General features: G+C 37.1%; 1 protein-coding gene and 1 pseudogene across 14 annotated transcripts in view; one reads left to right on the top strand and one right to left on the bottom strand.

The window, feature by feature from the left end:
- Window positions 1–6,519, top strand: part of HACE1 (HECT domain and ankyrin repeat containing E3 ubiquitin protein ligase 1) — a 109,550-nt gene extending 103,031 nt beyond the window's left edge. For 11 of the 14 annotated variants that reach the window (XM_036247987.1, XM_036247986.1, XM_036247991.1 and 8 more), the window contains 2 exons: window positions 5,337–5,450; window positions 5,966–6,519. In XM_036247987.1, coding sequence (XP_036103880.1) covers window positions 5,337–5,450; window positions 5,966–6,068 — 217 coding nt within the window. In that variant the 3' untranslated portion in view covers window positions 6,069–6,519. Of the gene's footprint in view, window positions 1–240; window positions 305–5,336; window positions 5,451–5,965 lie in introns of those variants that run through there. The other 3 variants (XM_036247998.1, XM_036247993.1, XM_036247994.1) reach the window with 3 other exon arrangements.
- A 5,914-nt stretch (window positions 6,520–12,433) lies between these two features.
- LOC118620723 overlaps window positions 12,434–18,364 on the bottom strand; it is a 28,097-nt pseudogene continuing 22,166 nt past the window's right edge.

An 18,364-nucleotide genomic window follows, 5' to 3' on the forward strand; every position in this document is an offset into this window, starting at 1 on the left:
GATGTGGGTAGAGGGTAGGAGCCAAGGAATCTGAGGGAAAACAACACAGGACTAAGCTTTACCTTCATGTTGAAGAATCCACCTTTCTACTTCATCTATGTAGAGTCCTTGTTTTGAATTAAACAATAAATCTTAAGTTCTTTTAAACCTCACTTTCCTTTTACATTAGACCCCCCAGTTGTTAGTATGGGTATACCATTTACCATTCTAAACCTAAGTATGTTTTTTTTTTTTCTTTAGCACTTTTTGGAAAATTCTGGTTATCCATTGGTTTATAGTTAGATACTGAAATGTCTTTCTCCACGTCCATAGTATAATTTAGTGCGATCTTATTTAAAAGGTAAATGTGTTCAATTATAGAATCAGTTTACAAAGTTGATTTTAAATATTTTTATGATAGTGACAGTATTTTCTTGGTGTATAAGACTGTCTTTACATCATACACAGTAGAATTTTCACTGATCCTACACCTAAGGCAAGAGAAACAAAGAAAAAAGTGAACACATAGGACTGCATCAAACTAAAAAGCTTCTGCACAGCAAAATAAACAACCATCAAAATGGAAAGGGAACCCACTATATGGGAGAGCATAATTGCCAATGATACATCAGATAAGGGGTTAATTTCCAAAATATATAGAGTATTCACAGAACTCTACAAAAGGAAGACAAAGAATCCAATTAAAAAATCGATGGAGGACCTAAAGAGGCACCTCTCCAAACAGGACATACAAATGGCCAAGAGACATATGAAGAAATGCTCAACATCACTAATCATCAGAGAGATGCAAATTAAAACAACAATGAGGTATCACCTCACACCTGTCAGAATGGCCGCCATCAACAAATCATCAAACAACAAGTGCTGGTGAGGGTGTGGAGAAAAGGGGACTGTAGTACACTGCTGGTGGGAATGCAGACTGGTGCAGCCGCTATGGAAAACACTATGGTGTACCTCAAGAAATTAAAAATTGAACTGCCATTTTACCCAGTGATCCCACTTCTAGGAATATACCCTAAGAAGTATGAAACACCAATCAGAAAGAATATATGTACCCCCATGTTCATAGCAGTACTATTTATAATTGCTAAGATCTGGAAACAGCCCAAGTGTCCATCAATAGACGAGTGGATAAAAAAGCAGTGGTAGTATTATGTAGCTGTAAGAAAGAAAGATCTCTTATCCTTTGAGGCGACATGGAGGGACCTGGAAAGTATTTTCCTAAGCGAAACAAGCCAAGCAGAGAAAGACAAATATCACATGATCTCACTTATATCTGGAATATAATGAACTAAACAAACTGATGAACAAAATATACCCATAGTTATAGAAGTAGGGTACAGACTGACAATCCTCAGAAGAAGGGGTGAGGGGGAGGGAAGAGATAAACCACAGAACTTATATGCATGTATGCATAACCAATGGACATAGACAACAAAGCTGGGGATGGGGTGGAGGGATGGGAAGGAGGGTGGGGGGGGGGAAGGAGAAACATCTGAAACAAAAAAGAAGACGGTCTTTAATTGTCTTACTCTTTTGTTTCATTACCTCTTAAGAATAATGGAAGTCAGACTTGATTTCTCTGCGTATGAAATGGAAATACAGTCAACTTTCTGTAGCTGCAGATTCAACCATCCTAGGACTGAAAATTCTTAGAGAAAAGTTACGTTGTTGCTGATGTGTACTCTGAAATTAGGCCCAGGATGGCTGCTGATTGTATCTGTACTGAAGATGTACAGACTTTTTTCTTCTCATTATTCCCTAAACAGTGCTAATATTTTGATGCTTTAAAGAAACAAATAAAAAAAAAGTTTCCTCACCTATTATCAGATGGCAGAAGATTATGTAGCATTTACATAGTATTAGGTATTATGAGTAATCTAGAGATGATTTAAGGTATATGGGAGGAAGCATGTAGGTTATATGCAAATAATATATCAATTTAAATAAGGGACTTTAGCATTAGTGGATTTTGGTATTATCCAGGGGTTCCTGGAACCAATTCCCTGTGGATACCAAGGGACAACTGTATATCATTTTTATTAACTGTAATTTTATGTTGTATTACCCAGGTGTCCTAATATTCAGCCAGATTTTTTAGTTTTCTCATTTATGCTTAAGTTTGATGAGCCATGATCTTAGTACAAGATCCACTGATCATTCAAGTCTGGAGCCCAGTCATATTGTTTGTAGTTTAGAAGAAGAGGAGGAAGGGTTCAGGGATTGTTTGTGAACATCAGTTTACCGAATAATTTCACTTCAGATACTAAAATTGGAAATCTTTATGTTTTTTAAAGCTTAATTTTCAGAATTTAGTTATATGAAAACATTAGATTGTCCTGATACTGAAATACAGAATTCTAATTTGTGTAGGAATCATTGTCAATGCTCATTTTTCCATCTTGTCCTGATTAAATGCTATACTTGTTTATAAATTCTGCCTCCACAGGAAATTGAGAACAACTTATTTTTGTTTTGTTTTTATCCCTTTTTATTTCTAGTTGCCTTTGTTAATTTTTTAGGCAAAGGTTAATAAGCATAGATTAACTAATATGGAATTTTATTTCAGTTGACAGACATATTCAGGTCTTCTTAGATATTCTTTTGCCCTAAGTAGGAATTGCTCATGCATTAGCATTTTATTAGTGAGATTCAGGCATACTTTTAATATTCACTTAGCCCTCTAAGGCAAGCTCAGGCATTTTATCAAGAAAATATTTAATAGCAACCAACTACTTCCTAGCTAGAAAAAAAACCTGCTGTTTTAAGAGATTCACATATAGTGGATTGCTAATTTTTTCCCTGTGAATATATACATATTCATGATTTCAAGTAGAAAATTTGGTGCATTTTCAACAGCTTTTATAGTGTGTGTGCTAAAACATATATAACATTTACCATTTTTAAGTGTAGAGTTCTGTGGCATTAAAGTACATTTACATTGTGCAACCATCACCACCATCCAACTCCCAAACTTTTTTTATCTTCTTCAGTTAGTTGAAACTGTACCCATTAAACGTTAGCTGTTCATTCCCCCTCCCTCGGCCCCCGACATCCACCCTTCTCCTATCTGTCTCTCTGAATTTGACTGTTCCAGGTACCTTCTATAAGTGGAACCGTACATTAGTTGTCTTTCTGGTACTGGCTATTTCACTTACTGTAATGTCCTCAATGTTTATCTGTATTGTAGCAGAAGTCAGAATTTCCTTCCTTTTTAAGGACAAATAATATTTCATTGTGTGTATATACCACATTTTGCTTATCTTTTCACCCATGGATGGTCACTTGGGTTGCTTATACTATTCGGCTATTGTGAGTGCTGCTGCTATGAATATGAATGTTCAAATACCTCTTTGATTCTCTGCTCTCAGTATTTTTTGATATACACTGTAATTCTATGTTTAATTTTTTGAGAAACTGCCAGGCTGTTTTCCACAGTGGCTGAACCATTTTGCATTCCCACCAACAATGCATAAGGGTTCCAATTTCTGCAGGTCCTTTCTAATACCTGTTCTTTTCTCTCTACCTCTGTCTTTCTTTTTGAGGTGAAGGTTGATGTGTTTTTTTTTTTTTTTTTTTAATTAATAGTCATCCTAATGTGTATGAAGTGGTAATCTCATTTTGGTTTTGATTTGCATTTTCCTAATGATACATGATTTGATTGAGCATCTTTTCATTTGCTTATAGGCCATTTGTGTATCTTCTTTGGAGAAATGTCTATTCAAGTCCTTTCCTTATTTTTAGTTTTTTTGTTGTTGTCGTTTTTGAGTTAGAGTGCTATATATTTTTTGGATATCAATTCCTTATGACTTATGATTTGAAAATACTTTCATCTATTTTGTATTACCTTTTCATTCTTTTCCTGCTATTCTTGGCATATAAGTTTTTCATTTTGATGAAGTCCAGTTTATCTTATTTGTCTTTTGTTGCCTATGCTTGTGGTGTTATATCCAAAAAATCAATGGCAAATCCAGCATCATGAAGCTTTCCCCCTGTATATTCTTATAAGAATTTTGTGGTTCTGTCTCTGAAGTTCAGGTCTTTGATTCATTTTGAGTTAATTTTCTGTGAATGATATTAGAGAAGGGTCCAACTTCATTTTTTCTGAGGTGGATATTCAGTATTCCCAGCTCAGTTTGTTGAAAAGACTGACTTTTCCTCAGTGAATGTTCTTAGCACACATTGAAAATCATTTGGTCATACCTTTGAGGGTTTATTTTGGGGTTCTCTATTCTATTCCATTGGTTTGTATTGTCTTTCTTTATACCAGTGCCACACTGTTTTGATTATTGTAGCCTTGTAGGTGAAGTTTTGAAATCAGGAACTGTGAGCCCTCTGATCTTGTTCTTTTTCAAGACTGTTTTGGTTATTCACCTTTCAACAGCTTTTAAAATGAACTGGATTATGCTTTGTACTATGAATAGTGTTTGAAAACATTTTTAATATTAGACAGTCTGCTGCCTTTGTGTATGCATTGATAGCTATACGTTAAATGTTTATCATTATTTTAATTTATCCAAAAAGCACTACAGCATCTCATTTTAAAAACAACAAAATTTATTCCAGAATCAGTTTGTTTAATCATGATATATACAAGGGCTAATTTGAAATACTAATTTTCTTTCAAATGCAAACAATAGACTTTTAGAAGTTGTAATTACACCCTCTGTAGCCATGTACCCAAGATTAACTTTTCTGGTGGTGTTTATGTATTGTGTTAGCCTTCCTGTGGTTTCAATATGTTAGGTGACATTTTAAAAAAATCTGATATTATGAATCTCTGCAAAGAGAAATGTAAATAATTTTCTGGTTTTTCTACTGTGAAAAACAAAAAATTTTTTTGACCCCAGATATTTTTTAGATAGGAAATATTTGGATTACATGTGAGAGCCTCTGTTGCTTTAATCAATCAAGCAAACACTTATTCAGCAAATATTTAATGAATGTCTACTAGATGCCAGTCATTTTGCTAACCCCAGGGATACAGATACAAATATAACATGCTTGGGCCCTCAAGTCAGTCCCAGTTCAGTAGGGACACACTTGAAAGAAAATAACTGTATGTGTGTTATGCTAAATGCAATAGTAGAGCTATGTACTGTGGCCAGTTGAAAGCGTAGTATAGTTTCTAGAAATGTGAAGGGGTATCTCCATGGAAGCTGGCTAACTGGGCCATTCGGTGACTTTTAGTATTAAGTTGGAGTGTTGGAAATTCAAAAATGTTTTGTCAGTGACCTAGAATTGAATATATTCTTACTCTAACTTAGAGTTTGAAATATGTCTATAAAAAAGATTTTTTTTTCATGATTACAATTTACTAAGATATGAACTATTAGTTCCAGGGTCCCACATGGTGGATTTGCTAATATCATGGGTGGAAGTGGGTTGCAAAACTTTACCATCGCTGCTGTGCCATATACTCCGAATCTTCTGCCAACTTCAAGCACATGGTATGTTAAGTTTTTTATTTAAATGCATTTTGAAGTTTTGATTAAATTTGAATGATCAAAAGTCTAACTACTGTATTGCAACAAGGAGAAGAAAACCTCAACAGTGATCTGATAAATAGCTACATAGTTCTTTGCTTCCCCCTTTTTTGGTAGGGAATATGTTTGAGGAAACCACCTATAATTTAATTGAATATAGTTCAACTGTCACTAAAGTTAAATTGTCATAGTATCATTAAGTTACACCATCATTTCAAACTAAATTGCTCTTGCTTATTTATTTTTGGCTGGAAGGAACTTATTTTCTTCCACTACATTTGCAGGCTAAAGAAAATGGCAATGCAGCAGGGTCTTTTTTGTTTTTGTTTTTACTTTTTAAATACTACTCTAGGGTTTTCCAATTTGAATGCAAATTTAAGAAGGTGGTTTTATGTTAATTTTTGTAGTTTTCACTGCTAGACAAAACAGTCAGAAATTTCAGATTTCCTTTTTAATGGTGGTATATTTTTCTTTTAAAGCATCAACATGCTCAAGTTACCTGAATACCCAAGTAAAGAAATACTCAAGGACAGACTTCTTGTGGCACTACATTGTGGCAGCTATGGTTACACAATGGCATAATGAAGTTCGGAAAGTTCATCTGACGACTGGTGCGCACAGTTCAGAGTGGCAGAAGTAATTTTGGAAACTGTCAACAGAAGAGCATCCCAAACACGTCCCATAGGCAGGACTGATGTTTAAAATTCAAGGATCAGGTTTTCTCCCCCACCCCTTTTCCCTTTTGTTTTCTCAGATCTTAGAAAATATAAAATCACAGTAGTCTTCATTTAAAGAAAGCTAATTGAAAGGAATAGAAACTGTCCTTATTGTTATTTCTTGAATCTTATCCAAGATTGTTTTCTACATTCCACCTCTGCTGTGTCACTGTCTTGTTAAAAGGGTGTTTTCTCTTTACTTTTCTGTATATTAAAATATATTGGGACATCCAACCTGGTATGTTCTATTGCATGTAAAGTGCCGTTTATATTTTGGAAAACTATTGTATAGAATGGATTAATTGAGATTGTATAAAGCCACAAATATGTATTTTCCCATATTGAATCTATATTGCAATGATGTTTTTTAGCTTTGTAATATTTTACTATATAATGTAAAGTTTAGACTGATGTGACTAACAGCTGATGAAAGATATCTAATTTATATATTAAAGCTTATACTATATTGTATGAATTATTTGCATTTTTTAGTGGTCAATTTATATTGTGGTCTTAAAGTTTTTCTTATGCCTTAATTTATATTCTAGGTAAAACTAAACTATATTAACATTTTTTTTTTTTTTTTTATCTGTGGATTTTGATGACACATTTAAAGCAGTAATCTGATGTGCAGATTACAATTTAAATATGTAATTTTCTTTTAAGTTTGTTTTTTTATGATTAAAATATTGAGTTCCAGTGAAATCTGCCTAATACAGAGCATTAGCTTTCAAATTTTAGAGTGATCTAATCAGTTTTTATTTTGAACAGATACTTGAGTAGTTAGTTATAGCATACCTTTTGAGGGGAAGTAGGAACATGCACATATTTAGAAATGTTAGTGGAGGAGTTGAATGTTTAGGGCGTTGCATCTGGAAACTAAAAGCAGACTACCCAATGGCATATCTGTGCACATTTTCTCATGTGAGCAGTCCATATATTTGTCACTGACAAATACAATGTATATGTCATGACAAGCATATATTGTGTATATATGTATGGAGACATATGCATTGAAAGCTTTGCTAAGTTATAAACCTTCTCTAATGTGTGTTTTTGTTTTTTTGGGGGGGGATCTCTTTTGTTATTGTGTGTGTTTTTTAATATTAAAACATCTCAACAGATGACATTGTAAACTAGGGATCCTTTATTTATTTATTTTCCTTTAATGATTTTAGAGAGAGGAAGGGAGAGGGAGAGAGAGAAACGTTGATGAGAGAGAACATCAATTGGCCGCCTCCTGCATGCCCCACACTGGGGACTGGGCCCACAACCTGGGCATGTGTCCTGTCTCGGGAATTGAACCGGCGACCTCTTGGTGCATGGGTCGACACTGAGCCACACCGGCTGGACATACTAGGAATCCTTTATTTTTTTTATCCTCACCATTTATTGTTCAGATAGAGCGGGAGGGAGAGAGAGGAAGAGAGAGAGAGAAACATCGACGTGAAGGGACACATCGAGTGGCTGCCACCCGCACGACCAACCAGGGCCGGGGACAAACCACAACCGAGGTACGTGCCCCTAGCGGGAACCGAACCTGGGTCTCTCTGTATCGCAGGCCGACGCTCCAACCGCTGAGCCAAACCGGCCAGGGCCATACTAGGAATACTTTAAAAATTACTATTGCTTTGTCCAGTTTGGCTCATTGGTTAGAGCGTCTGCCTGTGGACCAAAGGGTCTCAGGTTCAATTCCCAGTCAAGGGCATGTATCTGGGTTGCAGGTTCAGTGCCCAGCCCTGTCAGGGTTGTGTGTGAGGCAACCAATTGGCATGTCTCTCTCACATCGATGTTTTTCTTTCTCTTTCCATCCCTCCGTCCCACTCTGTCTAAAAATCAATGGAAAAATATCCTCAGGTGAGGATTAACCAAAACATTAAAAATAACTATTAGCTCTAAAATTAAGTCTTATGCTTTATTTATAATAAATGAAGTTAATCATTTTTCTTTTTTTTTACTCCTCACCCTAGGATATTTTTCTGTTTATCTTCAGATAGAGCATGAGGGGCAGAGAGAGAGAGAGAGACACGGAGAGGAGAGAAACATTGATGTGAGAGAGACACATAACCCTGACCAGGGCCAGGGTCCGAATCGCAACCGAGGTATGTGCCCTTGACCAGAATCAAATCCGAGACTCTTTGGGCAGAGGCTCCAAACCACGGAGCCAAACCGGCCAGGGTGAAGCTAATTTAAAATTTTGATTTTCAAAATTTAATTGTAGAAGAGGCAATGACTTCTGTCTTTTCAAATAAGTAACTGACTAATATTTCATTGCTTATAATTTTTTTTTTTTATCCTCACCTGAGGACATTTTTCCATTTTTTGTTCAGGTAGAGTGGGAGGGAGAGAGAAGAACAGAGAGAGAGAGAGAAACATCGGCGTGAAAGGGACACATCGAGTGGCTGCCACCCGCACGACCAACCAGGGCCTGGGACAAACTGCAACCGAGGTACATGCCCTTAGCGGGAACCGAACCCGGGTCTCTCGGGACCACGGGCCGATGCTCTAACTGCTGAACCAAACTGGCCAGGGCTCATTGCTTATAATTTTAAAGTTTACAAATATTAATTTCTGTTATTTTTGTTTTATGCTACAAAGTTTATTTTCTTTTTTATTGAATTTATTGGGGTGACACTGATAAAAAGTTATACAAGTTTCATGTGCACAGTTCCACAACACATCATCTGTACACTGTATTGTGTGTTCATCACTCCAAGTCAAGTCTCTGTCCATCACCATTTATCCCCCGATCCCATCCTCTACCCCTCCCCCTGGCAACACACTGTTGCTTGTGTCCATGACATTTTCTTTTTTTGCTCAATCCCTCCGCTCCCCCTACCCAGCGACACCCCTCCTGACAGCTGTCAGCTTGCTTTCTACCTATGAGTCTGTCTCTAAATTTCCGTTTATAATTATGCAGTTCATTGCCTTTGTCGGATTGGCCCTTTTGCAAGTATTTTTGTATGAGAAGTAATAAAACATTAAAAATCTCATTGTATTTTATCCATGAATATGATTATTTTTTACACAAATTTGGCAATTTCAGGGTTTATTCTTTTACACTGTCTTTATTTTTTAAACAGTAAGAATGTAGTTAATATAAAAAGATTTTATGTGAATTAAAAATACTATTTAAATTAGTGGCAGCAAGTCTTTTTAATTCCACAATTTTTTATATAACCAGATGATTATGTTGAATGGAAGGTAGCATAGAAAAATCATTAGAGATTTTCTTTCCCTCTGGGTAAAAGAAGATTACAGTAATAGGAAAATGACTTAAGTCTTAAAACATGTGGTAGTTCCATATAAGGGAGAAAACAGAAACAGCACTCTTAAGTAATAAAAATATAAGTCCAGGGAGCATATTGTAGGGAACTGATTAATGGAAACCTCTGGGCATGAGTTAAATTATTCAAATAGTTTGAGTGGACAGTGACCATGTAGTTAATAAAATCCATCTAGTTCATCAAGAAACAAAATGTAATGTAATCTAAGGAAATCCCAGTTTAAAACAGTGTATCGAATACAGCCCATTGCCACGCGGTGGGGAGTGGGGGGATGAGTTTTAAAGCGAAGGTTACAAGTTCGCGGTACAACAGGTGATTCCCTGTTGGAGGAAGTATTCGAGAGGACTCAACCACCAGGTGACCTTAGAATGGGACCTGGTTAATCAGAGGCTCCTCAACCCCTTCCCGTCACTCTACCCGCCATTCCCATAGTTGGAGTCATTTTCTCCCATCCAAGTACTAACCAGGCCCGACCCTGCTTAGCTTCTGAGATCAGACGAGATCGGGCGCGTTCAGGGTGGTATGGCCGTAGACTGGAGTCATTTTCAAAGACATGATAGTCTTGAGAGATCAACGGGTTAAGACCATCTGTAAGGTATATATGACTGAGCCCAGTTAAGGCCTCTACATAAACTTTTAGAATTTGGCAGGTGGGTGCAAAGATCTCCCGGTCTTGCCTCGGCCAGGTAGCTCAGTTGGTTAGAGTATCATTCCTGTATGCCAAGGTTGCAGGTTGGATCTCCAGTCAGAGCACATACAAGAAGCAACCAACGAGTGCATATATAGGTGGAACAAAGAATTGATGTTTCTCCCTCCTCTCAAAATCACTACATTAAAAAAAAAATCTACTCATCTTGTAACTACCCAAGACAAGCCTCAGAACTAGTATGTGCTTATTAAAACTGCCACCTACCAATCTGGAGTGGACCGGCTCTTTCTTCTGTCTTCATGCTCTCTGTGTAAGTGGGCTGGTTTCGGATTTTACCGGGGAGCTTCCAAGGTTGTATGCCAGCATTCTCACTCAGACGTGTTTTGTTAGTCATGCCCATTCTAAAATTCTAATGAGTTGTCAACATTTAAAAAAATCTGGAGAATTCATGCAGAAGTCTAGAGTTTTGGCTTTTAAGAAATCAGACCATCTAACATTGAACATAGGCTCCTAGAAGGCATTGTTATAGGCTGTGCGGGAGGAGAAGGTGCTTCCCTCAGTGACTGAGGAGGCTGTCAGCTTGCCGCTTCCTTGCCCAGCCTGCTTCACTCCCCTGCGGCCCCTCTCTGGCCACTAACCGCATTGCAGTTTGCTTTTCAAAATCTGTTTTGATCAGAAATGCTCCCCTGGAGTGTTAATTGGTACAAATACTTTGGAAGGCAGTTTGGTAATATCATATTTTAAAAGTGTATACACACTGACTCAACAATTCTAAGAATTTATTGTACAGCATACTTGTTCATGTATGTGAAGATATTTGTACAAGAATGTCACCGAATCCTTGTTTGTTGTAGAGAAAAACTGGAAACTAAACATCTGTCAGGAAGGGGTTTGTAATAAATTGTGCTATATCCATGCAATAGAATATTAATTTATAAAGAATGACATGGATCTATACATACTGCTGGGTAGATATTTCTAAGGTATGTTAGGTTAAATAAGGTGTCGAGAAGAATGATTAGTGTGTAAATACAAAATACATAGGGTTATATTCAAGAAAAATTTTTGGACCAGAGACTATTATTATATCTGGGAAAGCATTATAAAATGGGATAAAGTTTTTTTCATTATATAAGCTTTTTTTCCCCCTGTTTGTCTAAATCACAAGCCTGTATTATTTTCTATATAATATTATGATATATATTATAATTATATGTATATATAACATATATATATATATATATATATATATATATATAAACATCCAGTATTTTTAATCAAGGGAAACAAGTATCAGTAATAGGTATTATTGAAGTATTATTGAATCTATAATATGCAGTAGCAGTGGTGATAAGCAATATTTTTATAATCACAGAACTAATTTTATAATGTGGTTAATTTAAAATCAGTCCCCTAATTAAACTCTTGCAAACAAAGTGAAAAAAAAAGAATGCTCCCTTGCTCACAAAGCTCTGTTTCCACATTGCCTGATAATTAGTACTGTTTGTGTTCCTAAAATTCTACTAATTAGATATTTATTTGAATTTGCACTTTCTCCTCAATTTTTTCTTATTTCCCCAAATAACAAAAGTACTTATTTAATATGGGAAAATCTGGTGCTCATGGATTCATGTACTAGCTAGAAAAAAACAATGTTATAATTCTACTACCCAACCGTTTTCTTTTCTTCTAGTCTTTCTCAATGCATTATTTCCATAGTTGAGTTCATACAGAACATAGCATTTAGTATGTCCCTTATTTATTCAGCATTTTCTTTTAAACATTTCCCATGTCATTACAGCTTATTTGTAAATATTTTTTTAAATAGTAGCATAGTTTATTATATGTATGCATCATAATATACTTGACCATGTCTCTAAAATTTTTATCACTTAGATTTCTAGTATTTTTGCTTTTATAAATAACAGTCTCTTAACACTAGTGATAGTGTAGGAGTGGTGATGTTTTCTGGATTATTGTTTGAAATGTTCATCTGTCGCTCCGTGGTTGTGGAATTACTGTTGGAAAAGGGCTCAAGGAGGGCCCTTGGAGCAGAGAATGGTTCTGGTGGGCAGGACCAGGTCGCTGTGCCAGCCGCACAGTTAGTATGTGTGCCCTTGGACAGTGGAAAGGGTTCAAAGTGAGGAAGAGGATGTGACAAAGGTAAATTAGATTTAATAATTGCTTACTTTCTGTCTTTTCCCCAAGAACAGGGAAGAAAACGCATGTTTCTTTTTATATGACAGTGCCATTCTCAGAACCCAGAGCTCACGCATTGTTGTTATGGTACAGACTTTAGTGACATCGAGGTGGCTTGCGCTTTGATGGGTTACACTGGAAACCCCTGGCCTTCATTTGTAGTTTCCCGAAAATGGATTTACAGGCTTTCGGAGAGCAACCTTTTTGTCCATTGGACAGTGTAACAGCTGTCTCCACGAGTGGGTAGTTGGCTAATACTAAAATTTTGGTTATTTTCACCACAATTGCGGCACACAATATAAAGCAGTAATTTTTTTTTTTCATGTGAAACATGCTTCTCTATTTTTGTGCACTTGAACAGTTGTTAACAAAATTAGAGGTTAACAGCCCTGGCCGGTTTGGCTCAGCGGTTAGAGCGTCGGCCTGTGGTCCAGAGAGACCCGGGTTCGGTTCCCGCTAAGGGCATGTACTTCGGTTGCAGTTTGTCCCCGGCCCTGGTTGGTCGTGCGGGTGGCAGCCACTCGATGTGTCCCTTCACGTCGATGTTTCTCTCTCTCTCTCCCTTCCTCTCTCTCCCTCCCATTCTATCTGTACAAAAAATGGAAAAATATCCTCGGGTGAGGATTAAAAAAAAAAAAAAAAAAAAATTAGAGGTTAACAATAGTAACGGAAATTCCAGTTTTACATTTTGGTTTAAGGTATTTTATTATATTTATTTATTCATTTTTAATCCTCACCCGAGGACATTTTTCCATTTTTTTGTTCAGATAGAGTGGGAGGGAGAGAGAGGGAAGAGAGAGAGAAACATCGACATGAAAGGGACACATCGAGTGGCTGCCACCCGCACAACCCAACCAGGACCCGGGACAAACTGCAACTGAGGTACGGTGCCCTTAGTGGGAACTGAACCCGGGTCTCTCTGGACCGCAGGCCGATGCTCTAACCGCTGAGCAAAACTGGCCAGGGCGGTTTAAGGTATTTTAATATGGACAGATTTCTGTTAAAATATCCTTTGTGTAATTCTTAGGTCATAGGTTATGGTTACCTGCCTATTGTTCTGATGCAATTTGGTACATATTTATTTATTTAATTTACAATCAATTCTTTAATTTTATAGATTAGAACATTCGACACCAGTGAGGTGCTGTCTTGCTTAAGGTTTCAGGGCTCCTTAACCAGACTGGAATTTAGAATCCAGATTTTCTGATTCTTAGTCTACGAGGGTTTTTCTTTTTTTTTAATTTCATGCTGTCTCTTTATGACATAGCTGCATTATAAAAAGACTCTTTTAGAAAAACACCTGCAGCCTATTAACAGTCATGTACGATAAGCCTTTTGGGAAACTATAACTTAATAAGCTGATAGTTAAGAGTGATTAATAGGACTATATTTCTTCTTTCCCACTGTGCAACAATACGCTTAGGGTGGGTATTTTACCACCTCAAAACGAAAAAGAACAGACATTGTCAGGTCATAGATCATGGATAGTCATTAACTTTTATTTATAAAAATGTTCAATTTTAAGCATACTTCGTGCTCGGAAATATGTCATGATTGGAAATATGTTGTGCATCTAATGTTGCAAAACCATGAAAACCATAAACAATGTACTGACTATTACTGTATACTTCTGTGAGTGAATCAAGCCTTGTTGAGTCCTATGTGGTGTTGAATATACATTTAGTAGGAAAACTTCAAATCAGTTCAACAGTTTCCTTGAACGCCCTCTATGTGTTCAGCACTGTTAGGGACTGTGACCCAGTCCCTACCCTCAAACAAAATAAAATTCATTTGGGCAGATGGAAGGCATATTTGAAATAGGTTTTAAAATTGTGCAGTGTAGCATATGATAAAGTATGAAAACCAGCTACAGAAATGTATTAATGTATGGGGAAGAAGGTTTTAATAGAAACTGAGTGTTCAAGGCAGCTTCCAATATTTGACCTCACTGAATCATTAAATTGCCCTCTATATTTCAAGACTAATAAATTGAGCAACCTGTTGATGGAACAAATAACTGAAAGGGTTAAAAATGATAAGCTTACAGTAAAATAAGGCTAATATGTGGCAGTCACTGAGTTCTCAGATTTTTAATGAGTGAATTATTAGCTTGCTTAGTTCTGGGCTCTGGCCCTTCCTTAAGAGTTCTGCTCTGGTAGTTTCCATTTGGAGACTGTTCATATACCAACCGTATTTGAGGGAGGCTCTCCATGTTCCTCAGAAGAGTGGCAAAATCTGGTTCTTTTTGAAAAGCGATTGTAGGAGTGGGTAGGAGTGCTTAAAGTGGTGTCTACAGTGTTCTCACGTAGTATTTCTTTTTTTTTTCTGATATCTGGGAATAGAGAACAGAAGTAAACCATTTTTCATTCAAATTCTCATTCAAATTCTCTTTCAAATTCAAATTCTAAAATTTTATATGCAGTGGCCTACTTAAGATCTTGACTTGGATTATTAAGACTCTTGGTTATTAAGACTCTCAACCTTTAAATATGTCCAAAGAGGATCTTATTTCCCCATTAGTCCCCTGCCACCTGTCACCCTATCCCAATTTCCTGTCTCAGTAAGTGGGGACCACCATCCACCTTAATGTTCTAAGATGCAAACCAAGAAGTCATTCTTTATCCTTCCCTATCTCTCATCTACATCCAGGCCATTTCAGACTCTTGAGTTCACCTGTCTCGTAGATCTTAGTCAACTTCTGTGGTCCTGTTCAAGTTGCTATCCTGGGACTACAGTGGTTTAACACAAAGAAGGCAGTCGAGCATCGTGGCTGGAGTACAGACTTCGAGTCAGACTGCCTGGGTTTGAATTCTAGCTTTTCCACTGTTACCTGTTGTCAGGAGCTCAGCTGAGCTGGGAGACAGAGAGCTGAGCTATCAGGTATGTCTGGTGGTGTAGCTGATGAATGCAATAAGCCAAAGGAAAGAGTTAAGCCTTTAATCACCTATATTGATAGTATATGTGACAGTCTAAAATTGGAGAAGGTACCGACTCCCCCTGTGCAAGTTCCCCAAGGAAGGGTGCACTGATCCAGATTCTTGTGTATCAGCGCAGACATGAGGATTGTCTCACTGTTGAAGAAGCCCAGAATTAAATGTTCCAGTAATTCTGTGGACCCTGCAGTGGTGGGGAGGGTAAAGAAGGAGGGTTAAGAGTGGGAGAATATTGGAAAGAGAGTGGGACAAAGTGTTTTTAAGTTTCCCCCTGGTCCCTGCACAAGGAGGCTAATGCAGAGGTGCTAGAAGATCTCTGCCCAAGGCCTCAGATGAAGAGACCTGGGAATGAAGTCATCAAGGCTAGGAATTCAAACATGCAAAGAGCATGACCGGCCAGGGGGCCTGGGTTGTTGACTGCAGCTGCCGTCAGAGACTGCATTGATTTCCTGCGCACCAAGTTCTGTGTGTGTGCGTGGGGGTGGGGGCTGCAGCCTTCAGGGAAAGCCTTTGTAATTGCCTATGGAAAGATCTGAAAAAAAATCACACAGTTTTTTAAACCAGGAATTGGACTCCTCAGCTGTGTGACCTTGGGCAAGTTTATTACTCTGTATGCCACAATTTCTAAAGGAGATGTAAAATTATGAAAATTACACACTGTGTTAGTTTCTTTTTGCTGCTCTAACAAATTATTAGAAACTTAATGGATTAAAACTACACACATTTATTACCTTAACAGTTCTGAAAGTTAGAACATTATTGGAATACGAAAAAAAATCATGATTACATCAGTAAATGTAGAAATAAATGCTTGATAAAATTCAACCCCTATTGATGATACAAACTGTTATAAAATTCAAAGTTTTAAAGAACTTCCTTGATTTGATAAAAACAATATACCAAAAATTCTACAGCAAATATTGTGTTTGTGGGTAAACTTTCATTCTCTTTAAGATCTGTCCCAGTGCCCAGTCAGTGTAGCTTAGTGGTTGAGCATCAACCCATGCACCAAGAGGTTGCTGGTTCGATTCCCAGTCAGGGCACATGCTCAGGTTCTGGGCCTGATCTTGGTGGGGGGCATGCAGGAGGCAGCCAGTTGATGTTCTCTCTCATTGATGTTTCTGTCTTTCTCTCCCTCTCCCTTCCTCTCTTTCTCTAATATCAATAAAGAAAAAAGAAAAATAGATCTGCCCCAAGATGAGAATACTCACTATTACTGTTAATGTTTTACATAATTCTGAAGGTTTGGCCAATGCTGTAATGTAAGGGAAAGAAGATTTATCAGGATTGGAAAGAAACAAAATTGCAAATTTTTGCAGATATTATGATTATGTACATAAGAAATAAATGGATTGAACAGAACAACTATTAGAGTTAATGGGAGATAAGAATGATATTATTTGTCTTTATTGTCATTAACCAATTGAAAATTTAATTGGAAATTAGATACTACCTACATAGTTGCTAAAACTATCAAGTATGTAAGAGAAAACCTCTTAAAAGAATGTAAAAAAACCCTTTACATACAAAATCTTTTTTTTTTTTTTATCATCCTCACCCGAGGACATTTTTCCATTTTTTGTTCAGGTAGAGTGGGAGGGAGAGAGAAGAACAGAGAGAGAGAGAAACCTCGATGTGAAAGGGACACATCGAGTGGTTGCCACCCACACAACCAACCAGGGCCGGGGACAAACTGCAACCGAGGTACATGCCCTTAGCGGGAACTGAACCCGGGTCTCTCCGGACCGCAGGCCGATGCTCTAACTGCTGAGCCAAACCGGCCAGGGCTACATACAAAATCTTAAAACTATTTAAAGGACTTATGGCCCAAGAGTGGGGGAAAGCTTGAGTAGGACTCAAAAACCACAAACCTTAAGGTAAAAATTGCTTACTACAAAATTAAGATGTTCTTTGATTTGAAAAACAGCATAGAGTAAGTTAACAGACAAATGACAGATTAGGAAAACATAACCATAATGTCTAACAAGGTATTGACGTATAAAATATACAAACAAATCCTGCATTTCAACAGGAAAAAGACAGGAAACCCAACAGGCAAATGGGCAAAGGATATGTTAAGTAGTTCACAGAAGTCTGTCTGGCTGAAAAGTATATGAAGAAATACTTCCAAAGAGGCAAATTTAAAATAAAAATTTGGTTCCACGTCAGAATAGTAAATATTAGAAGACAGAAAATACTAAACTTTAGTTAGGATGTGAGAACTCTTGAGCCCTGCTAAAATTTAGAGTGTTAACTGGTAGAGTTATCCTGGAAAGAATTCTGGCCAATCTTAGTAAAACCTGTATGTACCTATGACCCAGTCAGCTCATGCTTCATATTTCCCAGAGGAATTTCAAACATGTCCTTAGGGGAGGGTTATAATTTGTTCACTGTGGCCTTGTTTAGAGCAGACATTTGTATTGTTTCCAGTTTTTGTTATTAAAGCATTACCGCTCTAAATGTTCTTTTTGTCTGCCTATGTGCCAGTTTTCCCAGCGGAATTGCTGGGTCATAGGTAATGCACATCTCCAACTTTATTAGATAGATGATCCTAATTGTTTTCCCAAGAGGAGATGCCAATGAATATTCTTTCACGCCGAGTATAGGGGATCTAGTTACTCTAGACTCTTGTCAACACTTAAGACCGTTCGATTTTAAAAATCTCCTCAGTGTGGTTTGTGTGAAATGGTATCTCAGTGCGATTCTGATGTTCATTTTCCTTGTCACTAGAAAGTTAAGCATCATTTTATAATTTATTGGCCATGGGTGCTTCATGCTTCGATGAAGCGCACATGGTGGCAAAGAATATAATATGTATGATATCAATCATTCAAAATTAGGTGAGTCTTGTTTTATGGCCCAGAATGATGTAAATTCTTGTAAATTACTGCCTCTGCTTTAAATACTTCTCCACTCCTTGGATACAATGTTTTATATATACACCATAAAGCTTATTAATTGTGTTGTTCAAATCTTTTATATCCTTACTGATATTTTTCTGCTTGATTTTGTGAGCTATCAACCACTGAGGTGTGTTAAAGTCTTCAGCCCTGCTGGTATGTGTATTATGCAAAATACTCTGATTTATCTTCCA

Source organism: Molossus molossus, unplaced genomic scaffold (assembly GCF_014108415.1).
Source record: "Molossus molossus isolate mMolMol1 unplaced genomic scaffold, mMolMol1.p scaffold_m16_p_8, whole genome shotgun sequence".
In the NCBI taxonomy this organism is placed as follows: domain Eukaryota; kingdom Metazoa; phylum Chordata; class Mammalia; order Chiroptera; family Molossidae; genus Molossus; species Molossus molossus.